An 11,379-nucleotide genomic window follows, 5' to 3' on the forward strand; every position below is an offset into this window, starting at 1 on the left:
AAAAAAAACAGCATGATGAAGAGGAATTTTTACCAATTCTAATCAAACTAGGAAATCATGTTTTCGATTCTTACTTATTTGGAATAATGCAGTGAACCGCCATAAAATGAACCTCAATGACAGATATCCTTCAACTCATAATCCTACTCCCAGACTCAGGACTGCAATAGTGACTGCCCCCTCCCAAGAAGATTAAATAATAACTGATCATATAATCTTCTTGAAGATGCGTAATGCTGTAATACGCACAGTGCATTGACGTGGGACAGATTGAATTTGGAAAGCATGCACAAACATCTACAATAATTTGTAAAATCCAAATTGTCATGCCGTATTATAAAAAGCATGTATTTATTGCGGCGGCACGTGGTCTCAGGTGGAAAAACGTTGGCCTCACAGTTCTGAAGACCCGGATTCAATCCCGGCCGCGCCTGTGTGGCGTTTGCATGTTCTCCCCGTGCCGGCGTCGGTTTTCTCCGGGCACTCCGGTTTCCTCCCACATCCCAAAAAACACGCAACATTAATTGGACACTCTTAATTGCCCCTAGGTGTGATTGTGAGTGTGGCTGTTTGTCTCCATGTGCCCTGCGATTGGCTGGCAACCAGTTCAGGGTGTTCCCGGCCTCCTGCCCATTGACAGATTGGATAGGTTCCAGCATTTCCCGTGACCCTCGTGGGGATAAGCGGCAAAGAAAATGGATGGATGCATTCATTGTATTTAACTGGGTTCATTTGTTGTCAATGTACTAGGGCAACAAACTGGGAGTTTATTACACTTTTCGATGACTAAACACTAAAAAAAATACATCTTTCTGTTCTGCACAGTTTTAAACTGCAACTACAGCAATAAATCTGTCACTAAACTGATGTTGATCGACATTGTCAATATCTATTCGTCTTTGAAAAGGCACCATACCGCTACATCTTGGAACTTGTTCATTAGCGTGAAAGTACGAGAGTCGAACCATGAGCACTAATTCTACACTTTGGCTGCTTCTGTGAGTAAAGCAAATCATCTCTAAACGGGACGCCTGGTTTCCAGGGTAACAGAAAACCAGTCGAGGCATTCAGACCTCATGGCTGGGATGCCTCTGTGGAGGAAGCAGGAATGACATTCATCTCAATTTCACATTTGGAACGTCCAAAGAATTGCTGTTGGCCCGTGTTGAACACGTAAAACCATGTAGATGTACTTTTTTGTTAAGAGTTAAGCAACTAGTGAATTGTCTAAATCTGAGCGCTGCCCGATGACGTCAGTGCGCATTCGCCGTCTCAGAATCGCGGTGGTGTGTTTACAGACCGCCGGTCACTTGGAGATCCGGCTTGTCGAGTGCATGCGGACTGTCAGCCTGTTGGATTACACCATGTGGAAGAGCTACGGAGCTTGGTGCCAGGACGGACTCTCACATTTAAGAAGATGACAGCTTTGGTGTTAACACAGATCCCCAGGGACGTCTTTGAAAGCAACATTAAGTGTTTACACAGCAGAAATGTCCGCAACTGCAAGTCCAACCATTCCCTCATCTCAGCTGACATCGGATCAACTCACAGTGGTCGCCGCGTGTTGTGAGTGCATTTGGAAAAAGGCTCGTGTTGTTTTCAAACCATCTTTGCCCCTGTTTTGCACTGTGATAAAGTTTTATTTGGACTTACTAACCTTTTTCAATGTAGCAAGACAAGACGTAGCAGTTTTTTCCCCCCCTTGTGAATTTGCACTGAGGGTTTAAGATTTTTTTTTTTATGACACGTATCTAGGGTGTACATTGGTTTTCTCTGATGTAAATCTATAATCACCTTTTCATATTAGTTCACGTTTTAAAATTTCATTAATTTTTAACTCAGAAATCATGTCAAATTGTAAGAGATTTGGTGAGTTTGCTTGGTCAAAAATAAATACTCGGTGAAATAAATGCTTTTAGAACCAGCTGAAATGCTTTTAAATCCGGTAAGAAAGAGGCGGGGGAAAAGTTTTTTTTTTTTTTTTACAGCAAACACAAAATGTACACACTTTATTTTCTTTATGGGCTATACAAAATGATTTGTTTTCTATCTATTTTTGCTTTAATTACCAAGATGTCATTGTTCTTGGCTGTCAAGTCCATCACAGGAGACACAACCCTTGAGTGTTGTATATAAAGAGGCTTTCATCCAATTCCAGTTGTGTCAACGTTGTTTTAAGTATTGTCGTAGCATTTTGTTTGTCCATCTCAATCGGTCTTTCACAAGTTGTTCCATAAGAGTCAAGAAGCAATTGAGAGGCCTGATTATCTGAGATTAACCCTTTCTTTTTCTCCTGCTTACACAGTTTCCTCCCTGGTGTTCTTTGTTGTGATTGTGGTTCTCCTGTCCATCATTTACCGCAAGGACCCTCAGTGCTGCAGATTGTGCTCCTATCAGGAACCCCATGCAGATATGGTAAGCCCTTGGAACAACAAGAAAAAGGAAAATAAACGCCTTTTGTGCCGAGTTGTGTTGTGAAGCGACCCGCGTGTTCTTGTTTGGAGATGGGGCTGAGAAAAGCCAGGCCCGAACGCACCACGTGATCCGCAATGTGTCGCAATTAACAAGTGTCACATTCGATTTGCAGGGCAGTGTGAAAAAAGTCCGACATTAAAGCTGATATGATGCTTGTCTGATAATGGATTTGCCACATCCAATTGCGTGGACAATAATTAACGTGGCAGTCACATAATGCTATTTTTACATTGATGAAACTACAAAAAGTAAACTGGGTTCAAAAGTTTACAAAGCAGTGTCATGTATGCAGTTTTATTTTGCGCATCTTTTTTTTTTTTTTTAAAGAATGTAAGGAGCAGAATCTCAGCCACATATGGCCAATCTACTAAAGATAATCAATTTGTAAAGCTGCAGGCGATAGTGCTGGTGAAATGTAAACACGGCAAAGATGTCACTTTTTCATTGTTTCTGCTTCCTCTTCCTGACTTCCTTCTCACCTCCGTAAATCTCAGAGAGTGAGGTTTGACTGTTATCTTCTTATTTCAGGGGCGTGAGTCATAGTTGCCTCAACCACAACTGACAGGAAACTCTGTTGGGTTACAGTTTTAACGCAGCTTCTGTTAACTCCGCCAAAGAACTAACAGAGCGTTTCACCACAGCAAACAGCTCAAGTTAAACTGAAGCCTCAACTACATGTTGCTGATAAGAGAACACTGGCTGGTCAAGAGTCCATCCTGCACGCCGACCACTTGACGTAACGTAGAATATTTTCCCGGTTGGTAATTTCGCTTTTACTGAAGATGAATGACGCTCGTCATTCATTTTCATTTGGAGTTTTGCTGTCAGTGAAGGATGGCAATTCCACGAGGGAGACAAACGCAAACACACTTGTTCATTGTGTTGCTGTGGGACATTTCCATGTCTTCAACTTCATCGTCACATACCTTCGGCCGCTTTTCTTTGCACTGTGAATAGCGGACAGACCCCACTGTGGGTGTTGGGGACACAAGGAGACAATGGGTCTCCTTTTTAGTTTGCGCTGGTGAAAAAGGCACACCGCCTTCGGGATCCTCCCCCGACTTCAGTGCCAATTTTACACGGTTGTGCTTTTTCACACAAGCGGAGTCAATGGGCGAGACAAAAGGACAACACTCCTTTTTTTCATTCCTTTTTTTGCTTCTTAAAACTGTGAGGGAAAATGACCTCTGACATCACGTTTATAGTGTCATCCCCGTCTCCCTGAAATTATGTGACGGTTACCCCAAATTGTCATTTGTGCGCACCACTTAAAGCAGTGATTCCCAAACAGTGTGCCAAGGGTACATTAGTGTGCCTTGAACACTATTCAGGTGTGCTATGGGAAGTTATCAAATTTTATGTAATTGCTAAAAAAAAACAACATTTATTTCACGAAATAATGTATCTTTATTCATCTATTTGTGCCAGTGAGGCACAATGACAGACAGAACAAAAAAAATTAGTTGGCAGGGAGTACATACAGTAATTAATCTATCCATTTTTGGTGACATTTACTTTTGTTGGTGTGCCATGGGATTTTCCAATTGTAATATATGTGCCTTTGCTCTAGAAAGGTTGGAAATCACAGACTTAAAGTACAAGGGATGTTTCATAATTTCACTGAATTACCATGTGGGGGAAAAAAAAACCCCTCATTTTAAAAAGCTTACCAGTTCTTATCTTCCTGCTAAATTTAGTCAGGCAACAAACTGACTTTGTTGTAAATGACATACAAGGTCATAATGTGTAGTGGAGCGTGCTCGTTAAGCAGTACCTACTGTGGTTAAAAGGGGAATGAAGAGATGCTGAAAAGGCCACACTGTGTGGTTTGTTGCCTAGGGACTCTGATGACACAGTAGGACGCTACATTGTTCCCCAAACAAAGGAGACTCATTTAGACCCCCAGACAATTACCTCGTTTTCCTCACAGGCCTTTTTTTTTCTTTTCCGAGATTCTGACACCTCATACAGTGAGACGTTGACAGGTTATGTTGTAAAAGGGGGTGGGAAAGGGAGGAGGCGTGCAAACTAGAGGGTGGTCGTCTTATTGATTAGATAATTTATGGTATTGCTAGACCGGCGAGTTTCCACAGTGATTAAACAAGGCATGAAAATCAGGCCAAACGTAGCGAAAAATCTGACAAATTGAGCCATTTATGTGTGGATGCGCAGTAAAATTATTGGCAGATACAGTGAAGAAAATAAGTATTTGGACACCCTGCTATATTGAAAGTTCTCCCACTTAGAAATCATGGAGGGGTCTGAAATTTTCATCGTAGGTGCCTGTCCACTGTGAGAGGTAATCTAAAAGGAAAAAACCCAGAAATCACAATGTAAGATTTTTTAACGATTTATTTGAGTGATACAGCTGCAAATAAGTATTTGAACACCTGTCTATCAACTAGAATACTGACCTTCAAAGACCTGTTAGTCCGTCTTTAAAAGTCCACCACCACTCCATGTATTTTCCTGAATCAGATGCACGTGGGTGAGGTCGTTAGCTGGATAAAGTCCACCCCGTACAATCTGTAAGACTCAAACTTGTAACATGGCCAAGACCAAAGAGCTGTCCAAAGACACCACAGACAAAATTGTACAACTCCACACAGCTGGAAAGGGCTCCAGAGAAATTGCTAAGCAGCTCGGTAAAAAAAGGTCCACTGTTGGAGCAATCATTCGAAAATGAAAGAAGCTAAAGATGACGGTCAATCTCAATCAGAGTGGAGCCCCATGCAAGATATCACCTCGTGGGGTCTCAATGATCCTTAGAAAGGTGAGGAATCAGCCCAGGACTACACGACTGGACTTGGTCAATGACCTGAAAAGAGCTGCGACCACTGTTTCCAAGGTGACTGCTGGTAATACACTAAGACGTCATGGTTTGAAATCATGCATGGCGCAGAAGGTTCCCCTGCTTAAACCAGCACATGTCAAGTCCCGTCTTAAGTTTGCCAATGACCATTTGTATGATACAGAAGTGTCATGGGAGAAAGTTTTGTGGTCAAAATTTAACTTTTTGGTCATAATTCCAATAATTTGGAGGAAGATGAATGATGAGTTCCATCCCAAGAACACCATCCCTACTGTGAAGCATGGGGGTGGTAGCATCATGCTTTGTAGGGTGTTCTTCTGCACATGCACTGTATTAAGGAGAGGATGACCGCAGCCATGTATTGTGAGATTTTGGTGAACAACCTCTTTTTCTCAGTCAGATCATTGAAGATGGGTCATGGCTGGGTCTTTCAATATGACTTGACTCGAAGCGCACAGCCAGGAAAACCAAGGAGAGACTCCGTAAGAAGCATATCAAGGTTCTGGTGTGGCCTAGCCTGTCTCCAGACCTAAACCCAATAGAAAATCATTGGAGGGAGCTGAAACTCCATGTTTCTCAGCGACAGCCCAGAAACCTGTCTGATCTAGAGAAGATTTGTGTGGAGGAGTGGGTCAAAATTCCTCCTGCAGTGTGTACAAACCTGGTGAACAACTACAGGAACAGATGGAAATAAATCATACATTGTGATTTCTGGATTTTTATCTTTAGTTTATCTCTCTCAGAGTGGACATGCACGTATGATGAAAACTTCAGATCCTTCTATGATTTCTAAGTGGGAGAACTTGCAATATAGCAGGGTGCTCAAATACTTATTTTCTTCACTGTAGATGGTTCTCCTGTTTTGGATGCATTTTTATAGCTACTTGTTTTACAGGATGCGCCTCCTCAGTACTACAACAGCAGGCAGATACTGGTTGGATCACCTTGTTTAGAGGAGACACACATCCCGGATGCCAATGATACTGACGTGAGTGACCCAGGGCGTATATCAATCAGCCCAATTTGAGCACATGAGAATTTACTTGGAAATGGGTTCGGCACATACGAAGAGTATTTGAGATGTAATATAAGAGCTGCTTCAAATATTGTTGCAATTGAAAATCGGCTTCATGTGGTTGACGTACTTGTGGCAAGCAAGAGCATGTTTTTAAAATTTGGGTTGGAGTTTGTTTCATAATTAGATGTTTTTCTAAAAATATTTTGTTACAGAACCAAGCAAGATGAGCAAACTGCCATCATTGTTGTGTATTGCAATTCTAAATTAAAAATTAAACATATTCTGGACGTCAGTCTAAAATGAACATCATTAATGGTAAAGACAACATTTTGATACACTTCTTGTAGGGATCATTATCCAATGTGCAACCTAATGAAGAAGCCACTGAATGTGTATTATGTTCAAACTGGATTATTTTGCAGCATTCTACACAGCGCCATAGCAACCTAATTAAATGGAATAAAAACAATCGACAAACACAGTGGCCATGCGGTGAAGTGATTCATGCCTTTGTCATGTTATCTTCAAATAATTTGATGCGTTTATGCTAATTACATCGCATTACTTTTTGTATGAACGCCTCCTCCTAAAGACATATTAAATGCAACAAAAAAGGAACTTTACCCACTGAAAAGACTTTTGTTTTATCATAAATATTACGTCAGGCACACAAATATAATTTGTGGTTTCTTTCAAAATGGCTGTAAATCATTATGTGACCAAGACCCATGGCAGACGACAGCGTGTGTCATGTGTTCCTGTTCTCTAATAACGTCCCCGCTGTGTAACATCTTGTGCGCGGCAATATGTGCAGGGGAGTCAGCTGTTCTATGTCGGCCTGCCCTCCAGCTACAGTCTGGCCTCTCTGGAGCCCCCCCTGCCCAGGCTGCCGTCCTATGAGAGTGTCCGAAAAAAGGATCGCCAGAGGCAGATCCACATGATGATCGCGGACCGCTTTGGCCTCAATGGGCCCATTGAAACGGAGGTAGGATACATTAAAGTTGATACAGCCACGCATGATATATGAGGGAGTCAAACTGGAATTGGTCCACCATCGCAGTAGTAATAACGCTTATGGAAACTTGAACACGGCGGGCCCTCGGCTAAGACTTTCAAAGGGCTGCTAATAATACAATTGCACTACCATAAAGTATTGTCGAGACAACAAAGAGAGCCCGTTTGAAGATAGGTTGCATTCAGGGCCAAGTACACAGAACATGCCATTAACTGATCCAACTTTCACTGCCGGCGGCCACGTTTCAAGGTTTTACGGTGTTGGTCTTTCGCTGAGCTTTCGACTTGCTCGAGCGAACAAGGTAATGAGAAAAAGCCACCTCCAAAATAATTAAAGCCAGCACCCTGAGCACAACCTGTGTTCGACAACGCTTCTTTGTACTCGTGTCATTTTTTGATGCTTTGACCTTTTCTCCTTTTCCTTAATTAAACCATCCCCCGTGTGACTGTCTAGTTCTCTCGATATGATTTACCAGGAAACACACGCACACATAGAGCATCCCAGTCACCCTTTTATTGGTCATTGAGAAAGACCCTGTGTTTTTGGACTTGGTTAGACTTTCAATTAATGTTGCATTAATTTCTCCCGTCTTCCCCGTGACCAGAAGCATGATAGCAGTAAACGTTACAGCCTTGTATGTGTTTAATGGGCGTATTGGACAGAGGTCGCTCCAGTCGCATAAACGGGTCCCCGAGCAATTAGAAGATAAAGGGGGTCTCAGAGTGAGATGTCCAAGATGTAATCAGAGAGATAGAAAAACACGTTTCGGGTGGTTAAATAGACAAACTGGTAATGTAAATGGCAAACAAATCCACAAAGAGCTTTTCAGTGTAGGTTATCTCCAAATAGTACCCTGTATCTCTATTTAACTTTCTGTGATATTGCTTTAAAGGCTTTGCGATTCATTGAAATTTTAAGTGTGTCGTTTATTCTCACCCAACTCCATAGAAATCAAGAATCCCTGTCAAAGATAACACAAGATTATAAAAGAAGAGATCATCTTTAATGGGATGGCAAATCAATGATCGAGTCATCATTACCAGTGGAATAATGGTATTAATTTGGTCGAAACTCATTACCTCCCAAAATCCAGACTTACTCTGCTGATAGCAGAAAATTGCTTTGTTTTGTCTTGAACTTTTAAAACGCTCAGAGTACAATAATGGCTCTCTTGACTTGACTGCATTTACAGAATATCATTTTTGTGCAACGATTTATAGGTATAAATTGCATACATACTGTACGGTATTTATAATGTGACTGTAAGCAACATCATTTCAATAGTATGCAAACTGCTGAGTTGCAGGCCTTACCTAATGTGACTCAAATTGAAATATATGGGCGGGACGGTGGATCACCTGGACAGTGTTGGCTTCATAGTTCTGAGGACCCGAGTTCAATCCCAGCCCTCCCTGTGTGGAGTTTGTATGTTCTCCCCGTACCTGTGTGGATTTTCTCCGGGCACTCCGGTTTCCTCCTCCATCCCAAAAGCATGCAACATTAATTGGACACTCTATTAATTGCCCCAAGGTGTGATTGTAAGTGTGGCTGTTGTTGGTCTCCATGTGACCTGCGATTGGCTGGCAACCAGTTCAGGGTGTACCCCGCCTCCTGCCCATTGACAGCTGGGATAGGCCCCAGCGCTCCCTGCGACCCTCGTGAGGATAAGCGGCTAACAAAATGGATGGATGGATGGATGGATGGAATATAGGCTACAAAAATAGTTATATGAGAAAATATGTCTATCTTGAAAAATAAGGCTAACATTCAGGTTGGCATCATCACTGCAATTCATATTTCTCACATTGATGAGGTGAACCCAACTGAACATAAATAGAAAGGTGAATGTCATAGGTGTCAAACTGAAAGCACGGGATCCAAATCCGGCCCACCACCTTATTTTATGTGACCCCTGAAAAGTAAATAATTTGCAGCACCTTCCATGATTCTTGCTGAAATACTGAAATAACAAATTGTCATGCGTAAAAAAAAAAACTCAATGAGAGTGGGAGGGTTTAGCCGTAACACCTGTTTAATATTAAAGGGCATTGGACCCAGGAATATCTTTTGTATTATTTCATAAGGACCGACTGCGCATGTAAAACATTTAACAAGAGTCACTGGTAAAATGTCGATGCATCCTAGACAAGAAGTTGGGTCATAAAATGAGACTGGACATAAAGGAATAAATTGGACTCATCATTAACTGTACACTATTCATCCTAGTTTTAGTTTTGAAATAATCAAAGATATAATTTATAATATTTTCATCATAATATTTTATTTTCCTGATTTTACCTTTGTCCTTGTCAAGGTGACTCAGAAGTGATAGGGCGACGACCTAGCGTCCTTTATGGCCTGCTGCCACTTAATACTACGATGAGCCAATGAAACATGTTTATGGTCTCGTAGTCGTAACGACCCTTTCAGGGAAACCGTACCAACAACGTGGCCCACGACAAAAATGAGTCACACAGTGTATGTATATCTTTGAGACGCCTGAGTCTTGTTTCATAGTACTTTCTGCTGGAGATGTGACCAATAAAGCCATGCAGCCAATAAATGCACTCCTTTATTGCAGGGCTGCCATAAGGGAGGAAGTGATGAGGAGTCTACAGGCCTATGACTGACAGGGGGCCTGGGGAATAATGTTTTCAGTTTGCAACAATGACTTTGCCTCGTCTTGAAAGCATGACCTCATCAAAAAGATTTACGAGGTGTACTGCGACAACTGCTAATCTGCGTTATTTCATTTTATTTTTCAACATTCTTCACAGCCACCACCCTCATACGAAGAAAGCATCCGCCAGTCTGTGGAGCTGCCGAGCGACATCCTCTCTTCTAGTTTGGATCCTACTTCAACATCGGGTAACGAAACAGACTCTCTACCTGTTTCTCAAACGGACAACTCTCAGAGCAGCCGCAGTGATCATCCTGCATGATGCTGAGCTATGAAGACATTTGATGAATGTGGCAAACTTGACAACGAGTGGAATCTAGACCACAACATCGGAACATTCTTGATTGAAATACCTCAAGACGGATTTCTGATTATCAGAAGCTGGGCAACCAAAGAAGAGCTGCACAGATTTGTGCAACGCACAATGGGAAAAAAAGACAATGATGCTGGTACAACTTGAATTGGACGGTGAAATGAAGACTCCATGAAAAATGTTGGCTGAAGGACTGACAAAAAAAAAACGTTTTTTTTACTTGTTATAAAGATATTGTGTCAGTGGAAGTTAGTTTAAATAAAAAGGACGTACAAATGCTAAATTTTGATGAATTAAGGATTCCTGTAAAAAAAAACATTTTCATAATGTAATTCATGAAAAACAAAACAACCAATGGGACGCAAATTATGAATCAACCAAGATAATTATGTATTGTCTTCTTTTCCTTTCGGCTTGTCCCATTAGGGGTCCCCACAGCATGTCATTTTAGATGAACGCATATTTTTTTGGCACAGTTTTATGCTGGATGGCCTTCCTGACGCAACCCCTCTTTAGCCGGGGAGAGAAGCTGACAGTACCTGGTATTCCCAAGTGGTCTCCCATCCAAGTACTAACCCAGGCCAAACTTGCTTAGCTTCCGAGATCGGGCGGTATCAGGGTAGCATGGCTGTAAGCCAGTTATGTATTGTAATTTGGTAAATGCAACAAATGCTATGTGATATCACAGAGGTATTGGACTGGATTCTGGTCATCAATGACCCACTGCAAACCGATCACAGTGGAGAATGTTACAGCCAACAGGTTGTCCACAGAGTATCCGGTCTCCCGTATGTCAGTCACATGTATAGTGAGTGTGGCTTGGCGAGCCTCATTGGACCCGTGTTCCTCTTTGCATAATAGAACATATATTGTGGCCGTCCTGATTCTTTTTTCTCTCTCCACATTTTATATACAAACAGAGAAAAAAAGAAAGAAAGAAAGAAAGAAGGAAAAAGAAAAAAAGGGAGGGAAAAAACAAGTAATTCACATTCATTAACAGTGGGATAATAATACCTTTATAAATGACCGAATAGGAGGGTTTCGCTAATCTCCAATTATCTAATCT

At 41.7% G+C, this 11,379-nt stretch overlaps 1 protein-coding gene across 2 annotated transcripts; it reads left to right on the forward strand.

The window, feature by feature from the left end:
• Positions 1-1,315: 1,315 nt before the first annotated feature.
• si:ch73-364h19.1 (uncharacterized) lies at positions 1,316-11,189 on the forward strand. Of its 2 annotated transcripts, XM_061846574.1 has the most exons (5): positions 1,316-1,566; positions 2,306-2,415; positions 6,183-6,275; positions 7,120-7,290; positions 10,098-11,189. In XM_061846574.1, exons 1-5 carry the CDS (start codon positions 1,491-1,493, stop codon positions 10,260-10,262), a joined length of 615 nt encoding a protein of 204 aa, XP_061702558.1. In that variant the 5' UTR covers positions 1,316-1,490; the 3' UTR covers positions 10,263-11,189. The 2 variants fall into 2 exon arrangements, with proteins under 2 accessions (XP_061702558.1, XP_061702559.1); XM_061846575.1 differs by lacking the exon at positions 6,183-6,275.
• Positions 11,190-11,379: the final 190 nt, after the last annotated feature.

Source organism: Syngnathoides biaculeatus, chromosome 16, assembly GCF_019802595.1.
Source record: "Syngnathoides biaculeatus isolate LvHL_M chromosome 16, ASM1980259v1, whole genome shotgun sequence".
NCBI lineage: Eukaryota > Metazoa > Chordata > Actinopteri > Syngnathiformes > Syngnathidae > Syngnathoides > Syngnathoides biaculeatus.

Coding starts and splice junctions, on each gene's coding strand:
- si:ch73-364h19.1 (XM_061846574.1), top strand. CDS start 1,491: ATGTCCGCAACTGCAAGTCCAACCATTCCCTCATCTCAGCTGACATCG. Junction 2,416..6,182: donor AGGAACCCCATGCAGATATG/GTAAGCCCTTGG, acceptor CTTGTTTTACAG/GATGCGCCTCCTCAGTACTA. Junction 7,291..10,097: donor ATGGGCCCATTGAAACGGAG/GTAGGATACATT, acceptor CATTCTTCACAG/CCACCACCCTCATACGAAGA.